This window comes from Ursus arctos, chromosome X (assembly GCF_023065955.2).
Source record: "Ursus arctos isolate Adak ecotype North America chromosome X, UrsArc2.0, whole genome shotgun sequence".
Taxonomy (NCBI): Eukaryota; Metazoa; Chordata; class Mammalia; order Carnivora; family Ursidae; genus Ursus; species Ursus arctos.
Window position 1 is genome coordinate 78,029,308 of NC_079873.1, and position 26,129 is coordinate 78,055,436.

General features: G+C 46.3%; 1 protein-coding gene across 1 annotated transcript in view; it reads left to right on the top strand.

Annotated features, from left to right (window-relative positions):
* Positions 1 to 2,989: 2,989 nt before the first annotated feature.
* DRP2 (dystrophin related protein 2) overlaps positions 2,990 to 26,129 on the top strand; it is a 40,228-nt gene continuing 17,088 nt past the window's right edge. Inside the window, exons 1-8 of the mRNA XM_026483564.4 lie at positions 2,990 to 3,345; positions 14,084 to 14,260; positions 18,313 to 18,476; positions 20,071 to 20,227; positions 21,835 to 21,955; positions 23,188 to 23,456; positions 23,836 to 23,982; positions 24,433 to 24,511. Coding sequence (XP_026339349.1) covers positions 14,144 to 14,260; positions 18,313 to 18,476; positions 20,071 to 20,227; positions 21,835 to 21,955; positions 23,188 to 23,456; positions 23,836 to 23,982; positions 24,433 to 24,511 — 1,054 coding nt within the window. The 5' untranslated portion in view covers positions 2,990 to 3,345; positions 14,084 to 14,143. The remainder of the gene's footprint in view (positions 3,346 to 14,083; positions 14,261 to 18,312; positions 18,477 to 20,070; positions 20,228 to 21,834; positions 21,956 to 23,187; positions 23,457 to 23,835; positions 23,983 to 24,432; positions 24,512 to 26,129) is intronic.

Below are 26,129 nucleotides of genomic sequence, written 5' to 3' on the forward strand. Positions count from 1 at the left end.
AGATCATGACCTGAGCTGAAACCAAGACTCAGACGCTCGACTGTCTGAGCCACCCAGGTGCCCCTTAACCAATTTCTTTTGTGGGGTCTGCTCACTTGGAATTCTTCAGAGACAGAACTCTGGCCTCTAAGGTCCCTGTATCTTTTAACTAAAGGAAGGGAGGCAGTTTGAGCAGAGGAAATAGCTCGAGAAAGGCACACGGGATGGAAAAACTGGGGAATTCTTCTGCCCTAGTCACATTTGTCTCAGTGACCTAGCTAGACCTGGTATCTGTTCAGGCCCCTACTAGATGAGTGGAAGCACTAGAGCAGTGGCTCATCGTGTGCACATTTCCCAGAGAGATCTAGGATAAGTCTTAACCTCCATAACACATTAGCCGTGTGTCCTTGGACACGTCATTTAACCTCACTATGTCAGTGCCTTATCTGTAAAGTGGGGGCAATAAGAGAAGCGATTTTAAGTGTGTTGTGAGGATAAAATGAGCAAATACTGTGTGCAAAGCACTTCAAACAGCGCCTGGCTTGTAGTATATGCTCAATAACATTAGCCATTATTATTGTTATTAGTATAACCTAACAGCTAGCTGACAATGGCCTAACGTTTTTTGTCTCATAGGTAACATTCCCATTGTCGCAGGAACTGTTGGTGCCTTACACAGAGCAATGAGGAGGGGAGTTCTTTTCCATCATGGTGAGGTCGGTGGGAGAGAGATCTGCGGAAGCCTTTTCTCATACCCCTCAAACAAACTCTGTGGGCTTATTTGCATGGAGGCAGGTACTTTTGTGTCTGCTGCCTGAATGCTTTCTCTTGAGGTAGAAAAAGAAAAGGATTATTCCAAGTGCCCCTTGTGATCCGGATAAGGTCAACGGCAGTCAAAGCGGGAGCAAGTACCCCATCCAGCTCACTCTCCTTCCTCCTTCTAGACCTAGACTCTGGTTTTGTTCGGCCCACTGGTGAGCTGGTGCCAGGGTGAGTAGTGAATCAGGGTCTCACGTGTTTGGTGTACGTCTGTTGCAGTCATTCTGCATCTGTGCTAGCCCAAATAATTTCTCAGAGTGTTCCCTCTGGGATTTCTTCGGGCCAGCTCTCCCCTCCAGGTCATTCCAAGTCAGTTGTAAAGGACTCCTGGGGCCCTAGGCTTGGATGGTGTTGAGGAGCCCTGCGCACTGCCAGGGCTAAGACTGGGGCTGGGACTCAGGGCCAGTCCCAGGCTAGGCTGGGTAGCTAGGGAATGCCCCATCGAGGGTGTGTAGATTGGGAAGCCGGATGTGCTTCCAAAAGTTCCTTCAGAAATCAAAGGCCCTTTCTGCGCCTGCACGGAGGTCTGGCTGCTGCTGCTTTGGCCAAGCAGGAGGGGCCACTCACACAGCTCTGAAAGCCTATCTGGGGTGGGGGGGCGGGGGCCTTTGGTTCCCATTTTGTTTGCTTGTTTTATAGGGAGTAGGCCTTATGGTTAAACTCGTACTGAAACCAGCAGCTGAAGTTTTTAAAAATCTCATCTCAAAAGAAAACACACATACACTTACACACTAATTATTTCCTAAGATTTTCAAAAATAATAATAATAATAATAATTCTCAGTCCCTGTAGACACTTTGTAAACACTAGACCCGGGTCCTTTGGGCCAGGCAATATGTTCTGTTCTGCATTCCATTACCATCAGAGCTTATAAATTTTTAATGAAAATCATTGAAGTTAAGCAACACCCCCAACCTCCCCCCCAAACCAGTCTGTTTCTCTGTTTCATGCACCCTGTTCTCAGAAGTGGAAGGAGGAGGGGCGCCTGGGTAGCGCAGTCGTTAAAGCGTCTGCCTTCGGCTCAGGGCGTGATCCCGGCATTCCGGGATCGAGTCCCACATCAGGCTCCTCCGCTATGAGCCTGCTTCTTCCTCTCCCACTCCCCCTGCTGTGTTCCCTCTCTCGCTGGCTGTCTCTCTGTCACATAAATAAATAAAATCTTTAAAAAAAAAAAAAAAAAAGAAGTGGAAGGAGGAAACAATGCTTGTCTGATCCTTTGCCCTGGCCTGGAGCTGCTGGAGCTATACGTATGAGTATGTTTGTGTAGGAGGATGGTGATGGTGACGTTGTTTTTAAAGATTGTTTATTTATTTGACAGAGAGAGAGGGAGCACGCACAAGCAGGGGGAGGGGCAGAGGGAGAGGGAGAGGGAGAAGCAGACACCTCACAGAGCAGGGAGCCCGACATGGGGCTCCATCCCAGGACCCCGGGATCATATCCTGAGCTGAACTCAGACACTTAACAACTGAGCCACCCAGGCCCTCCTGGTGATGGTGACTTTTTGACTGCTGTTCAGTCCATTCATCCATCCATCCATCCATCCATCCATCCAATTTACTCATTTAACAAATATTAAGTAACCTGCCGTGTGCCGGGCACTCTGTAAAGGGATATGATCCCCTCTGTCCCTTCAGTGGATTTTCCAAGTTCTCTCAGGGTGTTTGGGGCTTATACCCTCTTCTCTTCAATAGGGGTGATAGAGGAGTAAGGGGCTGGTATGGACAGAAGCAGGGAGAATGACTGAGGTGGTTGCTGAGGCAAAGCACAGAGGAAATGTGTTTTCTCCAATCATTCAAGGTCCACTTTGTTTCCCTCATCGTGGAGGGTTTTTTTCTCCACATAGCTCCAACAGGGGTGAGCAGAGAACTTCAGGGTGACCGGAGGTCTGCCCTGGCCCAAGACTGTACCTCGGGTACCAGTGACAATTCTAGAGCAGAGTGTTTCCACCTCCAACACAGAAGCCGAATCCTGGACTGGCTGCTGAGCGACCCTGCCAGCTGCTGGCTTTCAAGTTGGCTTTGGCTCTGGCTGAATCTGTGGAAGTTGGGGCCCAGGCTCCTCACTCAGCCGCTTGCATTGATCTCCGGGCCTCTTTTGTCTCCTCCTCCCCAGTGGAAGCCTCTCCCCCTCTCCCCCTCTCCCCCTCTCCCCCTCTGCCTCTCAGCCTCTTCCGCTTTCCTCCTCTGCTTCTAATGAATTGAAATCTCCGAGAGTGAGCCGCTAAGGCTCTGGTAGTTTCACAAAACTGTCCTTGCTCTTCCTGCATTTGCCCAGTCAAGGGTATCTTTGCCGGAGGTCGGAGTGATGCTGTTAGTGATGCTGTTAGTCCTGCTGTGATTGCATAGCAACACACAGCGGCTCCGAGACGGGAGGAGGAGGAGAAAGAGAAGAGGGCAGGAAGGTGGGAGAGACCGAGGGAGAGTGTGCACACAGCAGCTGTCGGCATCCCTGTCTCAGGGACTTCTTTGCTGATTCACAGGGGCAGCCCAGCGCCGGCCTCCCAGCTCCCAGCTGCAGCCTGCTCCTCAGACCTGCCGGAATCAGAAGGTAGGCCACGGAGAAAGGATTCCCCAGCCTCGCCCTTTTTCGGCTGGCTGAGGGGAAATGACCGAGGGAAGGGAAGGTCTGGAGGTACTCTGTGTGTGTGTGTGTGTGTGTGTGTGTGTGTGTGTGTGTGTGTGTCTATTTGTGTGTGTCTGCCTGCTTGCTGCCTGCATGTGCCTTTGGGGGAAAACTTGCATTAAAAAAATGCCCACAATGAAGCAGCTCCTGCTTGGATTGAGAGGGGAAAAGAAAAGGTGCCCAGGAACAACAGAAACTCAAGCCGATCTGAGCAACTAATGAATAAGAGGAAGGTCCACAGTTTGCTCCTTAGAGAGGAGAGGGCTATTCTTTCTTTCTTTCTTTCTTTGCTTGCTTGTTTGTTTGTTCATTTGTGTTTGGTCTCAATGACATGCTTTTTGTCCAAGGGTGGATTTCCTGGCGGGAGGGAAGGGAAGGGCTGTGGAAAGCACTGGCTGAAAAGGGAGGAGAGAGGAAACGTGGGACCTCCGAGCAGGAGCAGGCTTCCTGAGCAAATGAATGTCTAGTCAGCAGCAGACGGGACACAGGAGTGCCTCCCTGGAGTAAACCGGGCTCTGCCTCAGGAGCCTGGGGCCGAAGGCACAGCCGCATCTCCGCCCTTACTTCCTGGTTCAGTTCGTCTTCCCCGTGGCATTTCCCCCTTTGCCTCTTCCCTTGGTTTCCTTCCCACCCCGCGCAATCAGGAGGTACGTCTCCACTCCCGAAAGAAAGCATAGCTTGGCGTGCTTGGCAATGGGGCTCACCGCTCCTGGAGTCAAACACCCTGTTCCTTCTGGGCTCCTTACCTTTCCTGACACCGGGCCCAGCGCCCCAGCCTGATAAGTGGGCCCGAGACCACGTGGGTAGCTAAGGTTGATCCCGCCTTTGGTAGGCAGGCAGGGCTAGGCCTCCTGGGTGTTGGGTTCAAGCAGGTAGCTGGGCTGGGCCGAGGTGAAGTGGAATCGACGGCAGCCTGTTTCCATCGAGAGCATGGGGCATGCCGAATGGAAGAGAACATACTTTTCTCTTAGGTTTTCTTTTTGATTGTTCAAAAGAACGAAAGCCTTTAAAAAGCTCCAGGTCTAGTTCACCTGAGTTCCTGACTTTTCCAAAGGAATCCTTGTTTCTAGATTAGAGGCCCTCAGGTAAATCACCTTTTAAAAGGCCCTGTGGGAACCACGAACCTTGGGAGAAGTTTTTTTTCCCTTCTGGGATTTGGGTGGGGAGGTGGTTCCAGAGAACTTGGCAGCCTTCTCAGGAAACCCTCCCTGAAAAGGAGGTGCTGCGAGTGAAAGTGATAAGTATCCTGTCCCTGAAAGAACACGGAGCCCCTCTTTTCCTGGGTGGGTCCGCCTCTTCCCTGCAGTCCTGCTTCCTGCAAACTCTCACTGGGGGGAAGAAGACACATGGAAAGTTGTTCCCCCGGGCATAGCACTCTCTTGCCAAGTCTCTTTGGAGCTCTGTGCCAGAGCACCCTTCAGTTCCAAAACCACCCAGAGGAGGAAGTATGGCTTGAAGAGCAAACTTAACAAAGGCCCAAGAGCCAGAATTAGAGAGCGTATCTGGGATGCAGCACTTCTAAGTATAGATACCCAGAAGTTTCTGGTGTTCAGTCTTCCACAGTGCCAGATAGGAGGGGCTCTCACTCATGAAGCCCAAGCAGATATCCTTCTCAACTTGCCAGGGACGCTCAGAAGGAACCCACTCTATGAGCTGTAGCATGAGACGACATTCCTCCCTTCTAAGGGATTCTGAACACACGTCCGCAACTAAAATAGCAAGTGAGACAAATCCCTTCTAGGACAGCATTTACCAGACTGATGCCTCACAGAGCACTGTTCCGAGAGAATGTTAATAGATTCTGTTTTAAAATAAGGAGTGGTGGTGGTAGTGTGGGGGTGCATTCTGTGGTCCAATACCTTTTTTTTGAAGATGCTTCAAAACCGAATTCTCCTCTCAGAGAGTCACAATGTATATAAGCATATTAAAAGGCTCTGAGCCGGACTGCCACAAACAAATCCGTTTAATTTCACTTAACCCAGTAGATCCCAAACAGATTTGACCAGGGAACACTTTTCTACATGGAAAACACTTTAGCATCTTGCAGACACAGTCGTGGGAATTGCTGCTCAAAACCACAAAACAAAACAAAACAAAACGCTGGGAGAAATTGTCACATGGAAAAAAACTTATCAGATAATCTAGTCCAATTCTGCACTTTCAAATGTGAGAAAAATTGAGAGAGTAATCAGATTGTTCTCCTTTCCAAAGCTGATGAGTGTCTGAGAGAGTGGAGCCCTCATCTCCTGATTCTCAGTCTACTGCCGCTTCTCCAGCGGACGCCCTCCCGCGAGGCAGGTCCCAGGAAAAGGAAACAGGGTTAAGGAATGATCCTGTCGTTCAGAAGGCAGCATTTGTATCTTACACGTTTCTTTTAGTATTTGGTTACGTCCGAAAAGTGTGGATTCTCGTCAGCATGAGATCTGTTGCCTTCTTTCAACCAATTTGCTGTGAACATTGTTCCTATGCTCAAACAGGTACAAAGAATAACATAATGCGAATCAGAATACCCACCACCCAGCTTAAGAAAAAACACCAGTAGAATTGAAACCCTCTGCCTACCCTTCTAGGATTAAAACTCCCTCTTCTCCGCACCACTGATCTGTCTCCCTCAGAAGTAACCGGTCTCCTGGACTTGGTGTTTATGATTCTCATGTATTTATTTGTACTTTTACTACACACCATGTGTCTTTAAACAGCATATACCACTTCTTTGCATGGTTTAAAAATTGATATCGATGGGGTGTATTCTTGTCCAACTTTTAAAAATTCAACGTTATATTTGTGAATCATCCATGTTGTGACATGTGACTCTAGGTCACTTATTTTTTTCACAGTGTGTAGCATTCCATTTCATGAGTATGCCACGGCTTATTTATCCATTCTGCTGTTTATGGGCATTTAGGCTGTTCCCAGTTTTTGGCTCACAGTTAGGGCTATTAGGATCATTCTTTTACAGATATTCTTCTTTTAAAAAAAAGATTTTATTTATTTATTTGTCAGAGAGAGAGAGACAGAGAAAGCACAAGCAGAGGGAGAGGCAGGCAGAGGGAGAAGCAGGCTCCCTGCTGAGCAGGGATCCCGATGCGGGGCTCCATCCCAGGACCCTGGGATCATGACCTGAGCCGAAGGCAGACACTTCACCAACTGAGCCACCCAGGCACCCCGCTTTTATAGATATTCTTATGTGACTGTTGCTTTGGGGTATGTACCTAGAAAGGAATCGTCCTATCACAGGGTATGAGAATCTTCACCTTTGAGAGATATTGTCAAATCACTGTCCAAAATACTCCCACCAGCAGTGTATAAAGGCTGAAGATGGTTTGCATTGATTGCCCTTAGAATAAAATGCTCCCCATAGGGATGCATCTCTGATTCTTTTCACTGGAGAATAAACTTCATTTCTTGGAATTGCTTGACAACTAACTTCTCAGGAACACATTTCATTCTTTCTGTTTGTAAATGAGGGAGTTGAGGACCCCTGGGTGGCTCAGCTCGTTAAACGTCTGCCTTTGGCTTGGGTCATGATCCCAGGGTCCTGGGATGGAGCCCTGCATCCGAATCCCTGCTCAGCAGGGAGCCTGCTTTCTCCCTCTCCCTCTGCCATTCCCTCCGCTTGTGCTTTCTGGCTCTCTCTATCTCTCTGTCAAATAAAGAAACAAAATCTTAAAAAAAAAATAAATGAGGTGGTTTGTCTTAGATAACCTCCAAAGGTCCCTTCCAGTTTGACAATCCGAGTCTCTGTGATTTATTCATTAAGTGAGAGCATCTAAAGCAGAACCTCAGGTTTTGGCTACATTGCAAGAATTATTTTAGGATCACATAACAAGGTTCGGCACCAATGAGATGTGTGTCTTCTCCCTTAGTGCCATGCTGTCAGGTAGAAAGGCAATGCTGTGAGAGAGGGTGCCATCATTCAGTGTCACCTTGGATCGGAGAGAGGAATCTATAACACATGGGAAGGGGGTCTTCTCCCCACTGCCTTGTTCTTTGCCAAGCCTCTCATGATTAAAGTCTTCTCTATTTATTTTCCTTCCAAGAATAATAAATAGTTGGTATAAAATACACCCATATAAATGTATGTATATATCTATATATACACACATACACAAAGTGTATAAAGTCAAAGGGAGAATCCCCCTCACACAACTCTCCAGAAATAATGTTGCTGAGCAGTTTTGTGTCTCCTTGCAGGCTTTCTTTCGATGCATATATGCATGTAGATTTTTTCCCAAAAGCTTTTTTTACATAATTGGTGTTCTCTCAGACATATAATTCTGAACTTGTTTCCTTTTAGCTAAAATATATACCTTCGATATCTGTTCACATCAGTGTATATAGATCTACCTCTTTTTTTAAAGATTTTATTTATTCATTTGAGAGAGAGACAGAGACAGAGAGAAAGCACAAGCAGAGGGAGAGGCAGAGGCAGAGGGAGAAGCAGACTCCCCCCTGAGCAGGGAGCCCGACATGGGGCTCGATCCCAGGACCCTGGGATCATGACCTGAGCCTAAGGCAGACGCTTAACTGACTGAGCAGCCCAGGTGCCCAATCTACTTTTTTAACAGCTACATTAATATTTCATTTCATGAGTGGGTATAATAATAGGTAAGATCTGAGTACTTACTAGATGTCAGAAACCATGAATGAACTCCTTGCAACCAGGCTATGAGGTATTTTCGTTATTCCTGGTTTACAGATGCAGGGACTGATGTGCAGTAAGGTCAGGGGGCTCGTCCAAACCTGTGCTGATAAGTAGTAGAGCCAGGGTGCAAACCTGGGTGTCCTGGCTCAGAGCCCACAGCCCTAACTGTCCCGCTGGGCTGCCTCTCTGACAATGACCCCTTTAAGTGGTCCCCTGTTAATGACCACTTGAGTTGATTGCAGAGTTTTGCAATTGCAAACAATACTGCAGCAGATATCCTCATCCATTTCTGCAAAGAATTTCCGTAGGATAGGTGCCTAGACTTCTCTAGTTTCTAGGTAGAAAGACTTTATTCGTTCATAAAAAAAAATCTACTGAATTCTAAAGCACGGGAGGAGCTCAGAGGTCAGACTAGGAGAGCTGACCAGAATTTTACTTCTCAGATGTCCTAGGAAAGAAATTGAAATGTTCTGTAGAGTTTGCCAGCTGGGTGATCCCCCAGAGCCCAGACACACTGCATCCTCTTCATTGTGGCTTCTCCTGGGTGCGGCATGACTGATTCGAGTGCTCGGGCTCCCACCTGGTGGCCCATAGCCAAAAAAAAAAAAAAAAAGGCTCTGCTTGCTAGGGGTCAGTGACCACGATGCCTCAGGGCCTGGGTTCTAGAAGTTCCAGAGGCAGAATAGTGTAACGGTGAAGAACTTGTGTTCTGGGACCCATCTGTCCCGGATACAAATCCCAGCTTCTCACCCCATAATTCACAATATCGCTTTGAACCAGTTACTTACTGCTTCTGTTCCTGCATGTTCTTATCTGCACAATGAAGACAAAAGCAACCACTTCATGGGGTTGTCGTGAAGATTAAATGACTTGATTATATAGACTGATTAATTATGGAATACAGTAAATTTTAACCAAATAAATTTTCCACAAAATAAATTTATTATTTATTTGGTTGTGGAAAAGCCTCTACCCTAATCTTTACAGAAAACAGCTGAAGATGTCCGTGGCATTTTGGCGAGGAGTGGGAAGGGAGGGAGGAAGTGGCCGTTAAATAGCTAATATATTGACAGGGTACAAAAGGATATTCAGTAAAAACTACATCTCTTGTTGGTGGCACAGGGCTTTTGTGGGTGTGGGTAATTATTCTATTTTTCAACCCACGCAGTGACTATATGGAAATTTGCTTTATGATATTTCAGTACATTTTACACATCTGCTTTATGCACTCTTTGTAAGTGCATTATATTTCTCAGTTTTATAAAGAGAAAATCCCAAAAGAATGGAGGGAATTCTTCCACTTCTGTCTGGTAGCCACTTGGCTCCCTTCTCCAAAGGCAATCAATATTAACAGATTCTTTTGTATGCTTTTATTTTATTGCGTGTAATTTTTTTGCATCTATAAGCACATACTTTCCTTTTGGTTTTACACAAATGTAAACTAACTACTTTGTTTTTTCTTCTCTTCTTTTTACTTAAATTTACGTCCTAAGAGGTTATTCCGTATTGTCATATAAAGTGTTCCTCATTATGTTTTTAACCGCTGTATAGAATTCCATTGTATGGATATACCAGTATTTATTTAACTAGCCCCCAAGTGGTGGAAATCTAGGTTGTTTGCATTTTTTTTCCATTTCAAGGCTTTCTTCAAATGCTAACATTCTGTATACATCACTTTACACAAATGCAAATAAATACGTGTATCCAAAGTGTTTTTCTTCGTGCCTTCTGAGATTCGTACCTACAAAGTTGAGGACCTGTACACTGACCTAGTTGGAGTTCAAGTCCATAAACCAAGGCAGGAAACATTCACCGAGTGCCTCCTGTGTACTTGGCACAGTCTTAAAAAAATACGTGGGATAGAAATAAATATCAGACATAGACCTTGTCCTCCAATAGCCAATAATTTTGCTTTCATGTTAGAATCCTGGTATTTCCCAAATGTTTTTAAAGCTTTTATCTCTGCCCAAGAGAAATAACGTCTTCCCCCCACCCCCCGAATCTTTCTGGAAGGGCCTGTGTGTAGCTTTGAAAACCAGGAAGAGCATTCCTAGTAGCAAAGAGCCACAGCTTGGTATCTAGCAGGATCCCTAGGGGAGAGCACAGAAGAGTTAGCTCCACCCCCAAAGCCTCCTTCACACTACTCTGTGTGTACAAATCTTCTCTCTCACCTTAGCAAAAGGATCTCTTCCATAAATACATCCTAAATCCCTCCAACTTAAGGCGAACACTTCCTCCTCTGCGACCTCTCATGGCATGGTTTCTGCGTCCCACATAAGGTATGAATCATTTTTTCCCTTAAGTTATACTTTTTAAAAATGTATCTTCTTTCCTACACTTGGCCATCTGGGGACTAAGATTCATCTCCAATTCCACCCAGCCTCTGCAAATTAAAAGGAGGAATAGCAAGAGAATCGGTATGTACAGGTGGTAATGTGGGACATCATGGAGATAGAGAGGCAGAAGGAAGAATCTTTTTGTAGAACAAAGAACACTGGCCAGGACTCAGGAGGCCCAGGCTCACTTGTGTCTCAGCATCTTCATCTGTCAAATAGGATCGTCATTCTGGCTGGGCCAACCTTACCAGGTTGCACTGAGGATCAAGAAAGACAATACAGCAGGCTACAAAACATGCTGTACAAACACAGGGATGCTAGGATTTTGATGTTTGACAACTCTTACACATTAATGTTTTACGGGTTAGCAAACCAAGGTCTAGTGAGGTGAAGTGACTTGACGTGACAATCAGTGGCAAGGTCTGAAAACAGCAGAGGATAGTCAAGATAGGACCAGAAGGATTTTATTCCTTCTCTGCCTGCGCTGGGATTAGAAGATCTGAATTCTCTGACTCCTGTATTTGTTTTCTTTCTTTCTTTTTTTTCTTTTTCTTTTTTTTTTCTTGGTGAAGCATCAAGCTGACATCAGACCAGTAGAGGAATAAGAAGGAAGGAAGTTAATCTGTAGAGAGGGGAACCTCAAAAGAGACAGAGATAGTTCATGAAAGAAGAAACACAACTGGTCACTAAAAATGTAGGGAAAAGGTTAAGCATTTTCAGAAATTAAGGAAATACAGAGAACTCCTCAAGATGCCATCTTCTCTTATAAAATTGGCAAAGATATTTTAAAAATAAGAATACTCACTGTTGGCAAGTGTGCTGGGAAACTGGCATTCTCATACATTGCTGGTGTTAGTATAAAGTGATCTAACTATTTTTTCTAGGGCAATTTAGAAGTTTGCAACACAAGCCTGAAATTGGTTCATACCCTTTGGTCCAGGAATTCTCCCTTCTAGGAAATTATCATAAGAAAAGAATCACAGATATGCACAAGGCTGTTCATTGCAGTGAGACTTATGTCTACTCATTAAAATTATGGTATATCCATTCACCTGAATAGTATACAACGATGATTACAGCTAACATTTATTGAGCAGTATACTATTGCCAGACACTGTGCTAAGTTATTTAAATACATTATTAATTTTAATAATTAGAATAATTTTATGAAGGCAGTGTCATTGTCATCTCCGTTTTGCAGATGAGAGCACTGAAGCTCAGAGAGGTTAATGCACTCCAGGCCGCACTGCTAGTAGGATGACTAGTGTGCATCTGACTCTGGGTCTCTATGATACCAAAGCCCATAGCCTCAACATAGTGCTCTACCACCTTTGCAGCCATTAGAAATCACGTTTTAGAGGAATAGTTAGTGACATTCTTAAATGATCATGATATACATAGCAAATGAAAAAAGCACAATACAAAATGATATATATCATAGGATGACAATTGGAGATATATGGATATATTTTTTTCATAGAAAAACTACTGAAGGGCTTCACACCTGTTAGTAGTAGCTATTATCCTTATGTTTATCCTTATGATTTTTGGGGTTTTCCAGTTTTTCTATAAAGAACGTGCATTACTTGTGTAATCAGCAAAAATAAAAATGTTAATATAAAAAGAGGTCTGAAGGCAAGACTTTTGTAGCCTTCATGCTTATAACACATCTAGATTAATACTTTGTTTTTTATCTGAGTTACTAATTATTTTATGTTGGTGTCAGATAAGAGGGGAGCCATCTTTTCAACCATTCTTTGGAGAATCTCTTTGGGCATGAGGAGCTATGTGGCTGTGTAATCTCTTGAGACTTAGAGTACAATACAATGTCCTTCCCACCATAAACTCTTGCATCTTTATGATCTGTAACAGTCCACAGTCTTGGACCAAGGAACCCTGAGGAAGAGGGAAGGGCACTCAATGCAAGAAGTCCACAGATTTTCAAATGTATGTGTTTTTTCTCACTCTGCAAGTACTAAAAGTACAGATACTATTGTAGGTATGAGTGGGTGAAGTGAGATTCTTTTTTTAATCTTAAGGGGCCCTTATACCTAAAATGTTGGGAACCACTGAAATAGAGACTAAAAATGGTGGCTCTTTAATCATCAACATCAGGAATCAAAGATGCTCTCTCCCTACTCTTTGGATCAGGGTTAGCATGCCCAACACTAAAAGATATCACTTTTACCATTTGCAAACTTTGTCTTTGTTACGCATTCTCATCTCACTTGTGTACATTCACTAAACTGTCAACTGATTTGTACATCTAACTTTTTCACTCATGTCTTCTTTTTCTCAGCTCATCTAAAGCTGAATGTGTCTCAAGCATAGCTTATTATGGAACACTGCCCTCACCCCATACCACACCAAATTTGCTCCTTCTCCTGCCTTCCCTCTTTTGCTGTTGGCAACATTATCCACCCAGCTTCCAAATTAGAAACTTATCACTTCTCCACCTCCTTCACCCTTCACATCCAATTGATCACCGAGCTCAATGTTTTGTACCTCTTCGGTAAGTATCTCATAATCCGTGCTCTCTGCTCCCTCCTCAGTGCAACTGCTTGCCAATTATAACAGCTTCTCAATGGGTTCTTTCCCAGGGAGAATCATGCCACAAGGCAGCCAGAGGGCTCTTTCTAAAATTCAAATCAGGTCGAGTCACTCCCCTGCTTAAACTCTTCAGTGCCTCCCTATTGTCTACAAGATAAAGCCCAGAATTCTCTGCTAATTATTTAAGGCATGACCCAATCTGGCCACAGCCAACCTCGTCAACTGCTTCCCACACCATACATTTCATTTTATCCTGATTGGAATAATAATAATAATATCATATTATATTATATATTATATACTATATATAATATTTTTATTATATTTATTATATTATTTTGTCTTATTATTTTGTCTTATCTCCCCCACCTAATGACAATCTTGATTTCTCTTTCATGGCTCACCCCAAGTGTATTTCGTCTAGGGAGACTTTTCCTGACATGACCAGGTAGAATTCACCTCATCTATGCCTTCACTCCATCCCATAAATACTTCTATTATTAATGCAAGTAGCACTTTATGGCTTGATTTTTCCCATGTCTATTCTTTCTATATGCGAACTCCTCAGGGGCAAGCACCATATCTTTTTCATCTCTGTGCCTCCTAAATTCTAGCCAAGTGGAACTTGCTTGCTCTGAACATGCTATGCTTTTTTTGGTGACATGCACTTTTGCAAAGGTGGGTTCCTCTGCTGGGAACATCCTTCTCCCTTTTTCCCCTTCTCTGCATAGGCAAACATCTACTTGTCCTTTGAAACTCATCTCAAATGCCATCTCTCTGAAATCTTTGCACATTCTCAGAGTTAGTTGTTTCCTATTATCGTTATGAGTTTATATGACTGCCTCCCCTCACCCCGAGCTCCCCCACCTTCTTCTCTAGGCTGTGAGATCTCAGACAGCAAATCATCTTGGTGTCTCCAGCACAAAGCACAATAGATAAATAATAAATACTTCTTCGGTCAATAATTAAATAAAGTCTTTGTGGTACATGGCAGCCTGGGAAAAACTACTGGGTAGACCAGCAAGCTTTGAATACTTATTTACATAACTGGTCAAGGCACCATTGGGTAAGTGTTGGGTTCATAGTCTTTTTCTAGGTCTTGACTCTGAATCTCTCCTTATTACTTTTCCAGGTGCTTATGGTCAACGGTCAGTGCACTGCCCATTCTCACCCCCCATGAGCCTTGGTTCTGATGCAACCTATGGTCATGCAGGGATGCCCTTATACCCTCCCACGATGTCATGAATGGCGGGCAGCTGACCAGTTCCATCACAGCAGCAGCCTCCGAAGCACCTGCCCCCAGCCTCAGGTAAGGGGCTGATAGCAAGACAAAGTCCTGTGGAGAAAGGGTGGACACAAGATCTGTGTGTGTTCTTGTAGGTGTCCATGCTTCCTAAGGCTCTGGGGCACTCTCTATATACATGAAACCCTTTGGAGGGCTTGTAACCTCCTTCTGGCTCATCCCTTATCACTCATGAAGCCTTTTATAGGGGGCATAGGGCAAAGAAATGCATTGGGCTGGGCAGGGCCCCCATGGCTGAGGGGGTCTAGTTCCATGTTAACCTCCCAAGGGAGATCCCAGAAGAGTGACCCTTCAATGGTGTGACCTAGGACAAGGCAGGACCTTCCTTTGCCTTAGCTTCTTTATGGCATACTTCATATTCTTCACCTACAGAATAGTCTCTCTCCTTCCATTGGCTCTTCCTCTCAAGTCTTTAGTCTTACAGCTCCTGGTTCAGCCCCACTAAGGATCCCTTGACCTTCATACCTGTCTCTCCTTTCCTCTCTCTGCCCTAGGAATGGAATGGTGGTGCTGTGTGTTCCTGCCTATGCATGTTGGTGGGTGGGCAGAGGACGTATGAGAGGCAGTAATCCTAAGAAGGTAGTCCCCTTTCCTGACAATGAGGGAGGTCCATGGGAAAGTTAACGGGACAAAGGGGAACTATAAACATATTTTGGCTTGTCTTACAATGTTTTGGGGTCCAGAGGCCATGAGGGTGTGACAAAGTACTATGTCTCCTAGTATCTCCCAGATGGGCTATGGTGTTGAGTCACTGCTGGGGGTGCAGACAGCAGTAGAATATACAGGGAGGAGGAAGGGAGGGAGAATAGCAGCAGGGATGGAGAATGTGGATGCTGGGGAGTCCACTTTGCAGAGAACAATGAGGGAAAAGTCCAGAGAGCCCTAACAGCCTGGTCTTCCTGAGCTGTGTCTTCCCACATCTAACCAGAGAGAAATTACTGCCTGTAACATATTCTCAAGCCAGTGACAACTTAGCCTCCACCATTGTACCTACCCCTTCCCCAGAGTGGGACTGACATAGGGTCAAGGGATTGAGAAGCCTGGGCCCTTCCAAAACGCTTGCCCTGAACGTCGTTCACCCCTCCTCCAAGCTTCACCACTTCGGCAGAGGGACCTGAAGCTTCATTTTGTGATAAAGAATGGTGAGACCAACCCCTCTCCTCTGCCACTGTTCAGTTTCTGCTCTGCCTTCCCAATGGCCCTTACTTTGTCTTAAAGTTTCAAGAGATCAGGAGAGAGCCCCCTAGGGATTGGGGTGAGAAGCAAACATCTTGGCCACAAAAGCCAGAAATAGAAGGCCAATGGTAGGGAACAAAAAAGCTTGTTATTCATTATTTGCCTATTATGTGCCTGGCTCTGCTAGGGGGACTTGTGAATATAAGGGGGAACTGCGAGGGGAGAACAGGGTGATGGGGTATAGTAAGGGAGCCAAATGGGGATTTGGGAAACGAAGAAGTCTGAAGGGAATGAAAGCTTAATATGGATGGAGCCCAGTTCATCGTGGGCGCTTCTCTCAGAAACAGGAAAACTTGGTTGTAGCTGGGTCACAAGGAGCCATTTCGAGCTCTGGGGCATTCCCAGTCTAGGGGACTCTGTGAGACTGACTTGAGCCCAATTATCCCAGCATAAGCAAAGCTGTGACCCAGAGCTAGAGCCACTCCCTGCTCTTGGCCTGCCATCGCCTGCCATCCCCCATCCATCCAGAATGGCTCCACCCCAGACCCCCAGACAGGGTCAGGCAGCTGCTCCAACTATTCCTGTAGGTGGGCCTGAGCATGGAAACAATGTGGAACTGTGGAAAACCCAGAAGACTCTGTGGGAGGTAAATGAAGATGGGAACAGAACCCTTTTTGGTAAAAACGAAGTGTTTTCCCTCAGTGCCGAGGGGTGGGGACCTAGCTTGGGAATGTTAACCTTTCCCCCAGGCAAGTCTGCTGGAGAATAAGAAGAGGGGCCACTTCCAGAAGGGGCCCTGCCCTCAGGCCAGCGGTCCAGGGAAGCACAAGCAGGACGCAGGAGACTGCCTCGCACTGGATCCCTGCACAGAGCTGCTGGGTTCCATTTTGCCCTCTCCCACCCCTGCAGAGGTCCAAGGGTTGCCCATAGACCCATCTCTTTCCCCCTAGCCTTAGAGTGCAGTGAGAGGTCTGGGGGGTGGAAAATGACTCTCCCTCCTCTCCCCCCTGCCTCCCAAAGGCAGGGCAGAGCACCCCCTTGTTTCCACAGTGGGCTTAGATGAATCTTCTGCTGTCCCAACTTCCTGATCCTGCCTTCCCATGGCTCTGTCCCCAGGTGTGCTACACCCATTCCCTACTTCCTCTGAGCACACTTACTTAGTTAAAGACGGCTTATTTCCAAGCCCATCCTCCTGCCAAGCTTTGGGGAAATAGCTTAGCAGAGGTTTGTCACCAAAGTGGTCTGATCCTTTCTTGTATCTCAGGGGAGTGGGGGGGAGGGGCTGGAGGCAGTGAGTCCTTCGTGTCTTCTGTGGAAAGGGAAAATAGATCAAGAAAAACTACCCTCTGCGTGCCCTTCCTCAGCACTATGGAATGCCCAGTCCCACTCCCGCCATCCTTGCCAGCCTGGGAGGGCCCTCCTGGCCCCGGTGTGGCGGGCCGAGTTGGGAGCGAGCTGGAATTCCCCAGGGACAAAGCTCTGATTCACCGGCTGAGCCCTGACATAGCCGCCCCCTCCAGATTCCTGGGGGGTCAGTAAACAAACAGGGTGACAGCTCCCGCCTCCTGACCTGGCTCAGCTCTGCTGCCCTTCCCTGAGGGAGCCTGCTTAGAGCCTGTTGGGACTCTGCCTGCGGCTCGCGAGGCACTGATTCTGGATGCGAGCTGAGGGGTAATCATGGAGCTGCCGAATCCTGCAATGGAGTTCCCAGGCAGCACAGGTAGGGTCAGCTCACGGGGACACAGGGTGACAGAATTCAGAACTCTGCCCTTGAGCTGGGTTGCTCCCTCACTTCTCTTTCAGTATGTGGCCGTGAGCTGTGGTTTTAATGGGGTGATTGGTTTTCTAGATTGCCTGGAGAGCCTTGTGTGGGAAGGAAGTATGGTTTGGGGGGAAAGGGACACTAGAAGAGTCTCAGCCACCACCAGAACCATGTTCTTTCTACAAAAGGCAAGCAGGTAGATAGGTGGGCAGGCAGGTGGTTTTCCCCAGGCTGGGATTGAGTGGCACAGGCTGAGATTTCCTCCTCCATACTCTCCTTCCCTCTATCCCCCTCTGCCCCTGGCTGGGCAGTCTTGGCACTGTGCTAGAGGTAGCTAACTTCTTAAGGGCTATTTGGCACAACCCTCATTCCCCCAAACCTTATAATACCCTGCAGGGCGAGCAAGTGATAGGCACTGAGCTTGAGGGCTCAAGGCGAGCCTTTTGCAGGCTCTATGGCAGATCCTCTTAGCTGCTGACTCTGGTCAGAGTTCTTTGGAGATCAGGATCAAATATGTGGCTTTAGCTCTTTCTCAACCCATGGAAGATGAACAGTGCTCTTTAGGACGATTTCTAGGCTTCCTGACTGGTGGAAAATGCAGGTGTGGGAAGAGGGAGAGGGGACACCAAGGCCCAGATTCATTTGGGAAGTGGGACATCTATTACCAATAGCTCTCTCTGGCTGGTTTACTCTCTCCCTGAATCTTTGAGGCAGCCTCTCAGCTTTCTTTTCTAGAAGGTTGGGTAAACTGTGGGACACTGAAGCATGAGCCTACAGCTTACCTTGAATGCTGTGGTTGCCAGTGTTTGGGCAATTCTGAGCAGCTCTTACTAAAGCAAGTACTTCTACAATCCTATCTGGACAGTAAGTAGTCTTGGTAGAATTTACAGTAATAAGAGAAAAATGATAGTAGTCAGCAGTTCAAAGTGACTGACCTGTGCCAAGAGAGGACCTTGCAATGAACAGAGCCACGGAGTCTTCCTTTATCTAACACCCCCCCCAAACATACCCTGGGACGAGACTTTCTCTCCCCTTTTTCACATTTGTCCCATCCTTGGCTTGGTGCAGACCAGTGTGTGGCACACTCCGGGGATCGCAGGATGTCTGTGTTTCTGTCCAGGTTAGAGCTGCTGCTACCGCCCCTGCGCCTCCTCAGGATGGTGCTGGGGTTTCCTGCCTAAGCCCAAAGCTCTTCAACGGGTCTGTTGGTGCCGCTGGACCCCTAGAACCACCAGCCATGAATCTGTGTTGGAATGAAATCAAAAAGAAGTCTCACAACCTCCGGTAAGGCCTGGCCCCTAGAAACAGGAGCCTTAGACAATTGGCTGGGACAGTGTTGGGCTCCTTTCGCTGCTGCAATTTGTCATTCTCCTCTCAGCCTGTGTGTCACCCTCTTGTCAGCCTCATCATCCACTGCTCCCTTTCCTTCTCTGGACTTTGGAAAGGACCCTGGGTCAGAAGTCAGGAGACTTGGATTTGAGCCTCAGTTTTAAGTAGCTGTGTCACCTTGGATATGTGGTTTGAGTTATCTGAATTTCACTTTCATTTTTTTAAGGAAAAAAAAAAAACGAGTGAAGGAACTGTCCTAACTACCTCACAGTGTTGTTATGAGGATTCTTATAAGATATGAAAACACTTTCTGAACTTAAAAGCACTGATGTATAAATGAAGGATATGATTACTCCCTCCTCCTCTTCCTCTCATAATTGCCCTCCATCTCGGTAGATCTTATCTGCTCTCTTTCTCATCCTTTTACGCCTTTGGCTCCCATCCATTGGTTATCAGCTCCCCCATTCCTCCCCAAACTGAGGGCAAATCAGTAAGAGCATGAAGTCAATTCCTATATCGGTTGTCCCTCTTCTCCCTACCCCTCTATGTAACCTACGCCCACACTTTTCCTCTCCACTCCTTATTATCAAAGCCCAAACTCCTGCCTGTTGGTAGGCTTTGGCTGGAATGAGGCGGCATAAAGAAGTTGAAAGAATGCAGGCTCTGGAGTAAATAAACCTGTGCTCAAATCATAGCTCTACCAGTGATTTAACTGTGTGACCTTGGGCAAATTACTTAACCTCCCTAGGCAATAGTAATCTCTACTTCATAAGGTTGTTGCTCTGAGAATTAGTGGAAGCCATCATTTCGGTAAGGGCTTAGCCCAGGTGGTAGGGAGGCAATGAATAGTTATTATTGTCAGCTAAGGGAAATGGGCTTGATGGCTGTACCTAGGCTGGCCTCCAGCTTCCTACCACTTGGTCCTCAGCTCACGTTTCATTTGTGGAGGAAGGTAAAGTGAGATGATTATAGTGCGCGCATTCTTCTCCCTCCATATGTCAAATCTCTAGCCTATGATGCTATCATCCTTTGGGACGCTTGGGCTGCATATATTTGTGTGTGCCCTCACACATGTGAGTGCCCACGGGTCACCTGACTTGCCCTTTCTACTTACTGTATCCTTTTCTGCTCAGAAGGCAGGCTCTGAGAAGCCCCTGTTGATGAGTAATTTAACATGATTTGAGTTCCTCCAGGGCAAGAGGGCAACCAGATTGCTGTCCCCCCAACGCCCTTGCTCAGTTTCCTCCCCTTCCCAGCCTGATGCTGGGCCGCTGGGCACACACTGAAATAATGGATGTCCACACTGATGCTCCCCGCCCCACGGACCTACCCCTTGGTTTTTAGTGCTGCACTCCATGTGAAGGTGCCTTGGGAACCTTTGTGGTTGAGTAGGAGGAAGGGCTCCGGGCCTCTTCCCACTTCAACCAGAGCAGCTCCCCTTTAATCTGTTTTATGTATTAAAGTTCACATAAATATTTGGGGGGAAAAGTGTTTTGTCGCTTAAAAAAAAAGAAGATTGAAAATCACTGGTCTTACGCCTTGTGTGCAGCGCTCGCCTAGAGGCCTTCTCAGACCACAGTGGAAAGCTTCAGCTCCCTCTTCAAGAGATTATTGACTGGCTCAGCCAAAAAGATGAGGAATTGTCAGCTCAGCTGCCCTTGCGAGGGGATGTGGCCCTGGTGCAACAGGAGAAGGAGACACATGCGGTAGGTTTGAGTTATGGAGGCTGTGGTGTGTAGCCTCTCAGCTGGGAAGGGATTTTTTTTTGCAAGATTCTGACAGATGAGTACTTAGCCTCTGCTTAGACACCTGAAGTAACAGGAGGCTGGATCCAGTTTTACTGATTTTTGAATAACACTCCGCCAGAGTAAGTAAACCTTTTCTCCCTAGTCCTTTCATCAAAAATTGGCCTCCCTTCAAATCCTGCCCCAATTTCCAGTGGGGTCATGGGAAAACGAACATAATATAATGTTAAGTGAAAAAAAAGGATATGAAGCTATATACAGGTGGATCTCAATTGTACAAAAATCTATATGGATGTGTGCACATGTATACACACATACAAAACCCAAGAAGGAACTATATCGAAAAGTTCATAATGGTTAATGCTAGGTGATGAAATTCGAGTCCTTTTTAATTTTCTTCTTCATACTTTTCTGACATTTCTAAGATTCCTGTGACATATATTGCCTCTTATAATCATAAACTAGCAACAGATATTTCTTAAAGATGAGTACAGAATGCACTAGTAGAAATACTTATGTGATACAACAGAGGTATAGCTAAGGCGACAATAACAATCGTATTGCAATATAAATGTATCAGATCAATATGGTGTATACCTGAAATTTATACTATCGTGTATGTCAATTATCTCAGTTTAAAAGGTGGATACAGAATGGAATATAGCACAGCAAGAAAATAAACTATAACTCCATGCCATAGCATGGATGACTCTTAAAACAGTATGTTTAGTGAAAAAAAGCCAGAAACAAAAAGAGTACATACTGTATAATACCATTTATACAAAGTTCAAAATGGGCAAAACTAATCAGTGCCATTACAAGTCAGGACAGTGGTTACCTAAGGCGGAAGGATGAGATAGTGACCAGAAGGGGCCACTGAGTGTGCCTTCTGGGATGCTGATGGAGTTCTGTTTCTTGATCTCAGTACTGATTACAGATATGGAATCACTTTATGGAAATTCCCCCAAGCTACACGCTTTTGATTTGTGTACTCTTCTTTATATTTCAAGAAAAAATTTAATTAAAATTATAATATAGGGGCACCTGGGTGGCTCAGTCGGTTAAGTATCTGCTTTTGGCTCAGGTCATGATCCCAAGGTCCTGGGTTCGAGCCCCATGTCGGGCTCCCTGCCCAGCGGGGAGTCTGCTTCTCCCTTTCCCTCTGCTTGTGCTCTCTCTCTCTCTCTCTGTCAAATAAATAAAATCTTTAAAAAAATAAAAAAATTATAATATAAATCCTGCCTATCTGGTTTTGATTTCTCTAAGCCCCTCAAAGGGGGACTTTCTGGGTCTTCCAGAGAACCAAGTTTCCCAACCCCAGATGTCCACATTTTTCTCTACCTTGTGGCATATCCAGACCCATTTCATGCTAAATAGACCTCCCAGTGTCAGAGTCATTCTTCTGCCTATAGGGAGGACTGCACCCTTCTCTGGGTAGCCAGAAGATACATGATAATGCTAAAGGATCAAGTTGCACCAAAGAAAAGAAAGGTTGTCAATTGCAGAATGGAATTTAAAGCAATCGAACAATTTTACCTCCCTGTTGACCATGTTGCTAAACTTCATAGGCCTTTATGGAAGATGTCAAGAGTCGGGGCCCCTATATCTACTCTGTGCTGGAGTCAGCTCAGGCCTTCCTGTCCCAGCACCCATTTGAGGAATTAGAGGATCCTCGCTCTGAGAGCAAAGGTGGGTGGTCTTCCTCTCTCTTGCCTTCTTCTTAGCTATGAACTGCTAAACACCTTCCTGCCTTCCCCAAACTCATTTTCTCAGCTGTTATCTAGGAGGATAATTTTCTCTTAGGGGTCCAAAGTTGGGAAGGAGCAAGATTCACATTGCAGGAAAAAGCAAAGAGAACAAAACCTGGAATAGGGGAGACCAATGTGTGGGCCAAAGGTGTATGTGGCTCTGTAGAGCATCATGTGTGGCCTTCTAACAAGACATAAAAAGGAAAACAACAACAAAAGACTCAAACGCATTGAGCTGACTCAGTGAATAAAAATGGTAGTGTGTCCTTTAAAAACGTACTGCTTCATTCCAACATAGACATGCAGTGATGCGCTAATCAATAAAAAAAACTTTCTAAAATCTAAAAATCTTGGTGATGACATTTCAGGAGAAAATTTACTGTGGGTCTTTGCTACTGACCCTGGTGACTTCTGGTCCCTTTCCTCAGTAGAGTAGGCCACTCTAGGTCTAGGTTCAAATAAGGTAGCAGCATGGAATTCATGGTGATGAGGTGTGAGTGGTAGCCCAGCAGGCCCTCTTCTCCAGGAAGAGTCCTCAGCCTTTCAAGACTGGCTATGAATAACCTGGAAGGACCCTTTGTTAATTGAGCCCTTTGTTAAAGCTGTTGACTCGCTCAGTTTACTTCCAGCCCCTAGTAGTCAATTTACTGCCCAGTGGGCCTCAGGACAAGCCTGGAGTTTTGGGGGTCTGAATCTACTCCTGAGGGGAAATCTGAGGAAGGAAGAAGAAACCTACAATTTAGATGCCTAGGTGGAAAAGCTAAGCAAGTTAAGCTAACCTCTCCTGGGCATAAAATGCCTCCCTTCTTTGATTGGAAGTGGGCAGCAGACACTAATGCAAAATAGCATTCTAGAGTCATGTGAATAGGACTCTGGATGACTTACCTCACCACGCCTCTTAAAATATTTCACTCACTGTTTACCTTGCCCATTTTTTAAGAATATGAGGAAGTCCTCATAGCAGGGGGAAAGTAACAACATGGTCTCCTGACTGTGGTGGGGGATCCATGAACCTACACGTGTGATAAACCGCATAGTGCTAAATACACACACACACACACGCACACACACACGCACACATGCACATTTTACAAAGGTCTATCTTTGTCCCTGTTGTTCCCTGCGCTGCCTCTGCCAGGTTGGCCTGACCTGGTTTCCTGCTTGCTCTTACAGATACCTCGCCCAGACAGCGGATCCAGAACCTTAGCCGCTTTGTGTGGAAGCAGGCAACAGTGGCCAGTGAACTATGGGAGAAGCTGACAGCCCGCTGTGTGGACCAGCACCGCCACATCGAGCGCACTCTGGAGCAGCTGTTGGAGATCCAAGGGGCAATGGAGGAATTAAGCAATACTCTGACCCAGGCTGAGGGAGTCCGTGCCACATGGGAGCCCATTGGGGATCTCTTCATTGATTCACTCCCTGAGCACATCCAGGCTCTTAAGGTATGCAGACCCCTAACCTGGCTATGGTCCACCCTGAGACCTGACATTCCTCCCAGTCCCTGCTACTGAAACTTCATTGTTGGCCCAGACTTGCAACTGAGCCTTTCCCAGTTTATGTGTTGGATTTGGAGGCTGGTTTAGCTGGAATCTCCTCGGTCCTTCCACTGTCTTCTATTTCCCTGGTGTTTTCTGAGAGTGGGAAAGGAGCAGAATAAGGACAGTGGCCACCCATACTTGAGTCCAAATGGCCCCTAATAGCAAGAACCTGGGTTGTGCTGTTGAAACTGTTTGGGTGAAGAGGGAGGAATTGAGGAGAATGACTAATGGTTCCTCTTTCCTACTCTCTGTTTGCTGTGGGACTTGGGCTCTGGTTCTATAGCTATTCAAAGAAGAATTCTCCCCCATGAAAGATGGAGTGAAACTGGTGAATGATCTGGCCCATCAACTCGCCATTTCTGATGTACACTTGTCAATGGAGAATTCCCGAGCCCTGGAGCAGATCAATGTCCGGTGGAAACAGCTACAGGTAGAAGAGAAGCTTGAGTGAGCCATAGGGAAGAGCTTTGCTATAACTAGGCTTGGGGGAAATCTTCTTCAGGCCAAAAGGAAGTGAAGGGGCTTTAGAGTGGGACCTACATGGGAAAAGAATAGTAGAGCATTTCGGGCCAGGGAACAGGCTTCTCAACCTCTAAGCTGCAGGGAGTAATTGAATGAAGATCTGAGAGGGGCCTGTCTAAATGTGGGCATTAAGGGTGGACAGGGGCAGATGAGGAGTGACTATGGCCTGGAATTAAGGATACTCTTCCCTGACCCTTGGGAGTGATACAGAAGGGCTAGGAGTTGGGCGACCATGGGAGGAGCTAGAACCAGAGAGGAGCTAGCTTGTAAAGGACTTCACAAAGATTTCCAGAGGCACCTGGAAATCCCACACTAAATATCTGGAATGGATTCACTGACTTTCTGCCTCTTTCCGTAGGTGTCAGTTGGCGAGAGGCTTAAGCAGCTCCAGGATGCCCACCGGGACTTCGGGCCTGGGTCACAGCACTTCCTCTCCTGTACGTGAGACAAATTAGACTTCATTTAGCAGAGCCTCAAATATCTTCCAAGAGAGTCTACTCTTGTCCCTTGGGGGCCTGGTAGGAGCCCAGTATATCTTGGCATCCAAGAAGCAGTAAGGATAAAGCAGAGCAGTATAGCAGTTGAAAGGACAGGCTCTCAAGTCAGAGAGGACAGGGTCTGAGTCACTGCTCTTTGACTTAATAGCTGGGCAAGCTTGAAAAAAATAGCTTAACTTTTCTGACCATCAATTTTCCCCATATGTAAAAAGAGGAGAAAATATTACTTAACTCATAGGGTTATGGGAGTTAAATAACTTCATTCTTTCAACAACATTTATTGAGGACCTAACATGGGCCCAGGTAGTGTTTCGGGCACTAGAGCTACCTCAGTGAATGAAATATACAAAGGTCTTTAGACTTGCAGAGCTTATCCACTAGTAAGGGAAGCCAGAATGTGAACAAACCAGTACACTATATATAAGGTAAACTGGTGACAAGTGCTGTGAAAGAAAGTAAAGCAAGGAAAGCATGAAAAGGTAGTGCTGGACTCGATAAAGGAGGCATTGCAATTTTCAATAGGGTAGTCAGGAAAGACCTCACTGACAGCAGGGCAGTTGAGTAGAAACCTCAAGGAGACGAGGGCATGAGCCACGTGGATATCTGAGGGAAGAGCACACCAGGTAGAGGAAACAGCAACTTCTAGGACCTTAAGACAGGGGCATGCCTGTGGAACAGGAAGGAGGCTGGTGTAGAAGTAATAAGGAGAGGAGAAAGTGGGAGATCAGAAGGGTAGCTGGAGACCAGAGCACTGAGGACCCTTGTAGGGCATGGTTCGACCTTGGGATTTTACTCTAAATGGAATGGAGAGCCTTTGAAGGGGTTTGAGCAGAAAGATGACATCATCTGGCAGAGGCAGAGTGTTGGGGGCAAGAGCAGGAGCAGGAAGACCTGTTAGGAAGCATATGGTCATCATCCAGGTGAGGGATTATGGTGATCCAGGTCGGGGTGGCAGCAGGGGAGATGGTGATAATATATGGCTATGAAAATCAGCTGTGTGCACAAAGCACTCAGCAGAGTCTCTGGCTTGTAGTAGGAACTCAATAAACGTTAATGGCAGTTAGAACTCTTGTCTTATAATCACTGGCGTGCAGCTATACCTCCAGTGGGCTCTTATACCCAGGAAAACTGCAGTGAGGAGGTTGGCCAGTTCACAAAGCCTCTCCTCAAACATCTGGAAGATAAAGACACGGAGCAGAGAAGGGCATCCTTTTCCAGAATTCCTCTCCAGAGAGAAATGGGCAACACCATTCCCCACTGTCCTGCAGAACTGAGAAGCTTGACCTCGTGGGGGAAGGGCTTCGAGGGTCCACTTCGTCTCCACAGCAGCACTGAATGGGTAGAAATGGCCGGCTGCTCAGGGAAGAGATCATCAGGGTGGCTGAGGCCAGGTGTTCCTGCTCAGGCCCCTTGCCGCATCTCTGAAACATGAGGGTATCCATGACAATTTCTTCTTCCCTTGGCCTAACATCAAGGAGAGAAGTGCGTTCATCGGTTTTTGCCCCACCTTCAGGGGCTGTTAAGAGCTGGCAGTGCGAGTCAGGCATCCCCTTTTGGG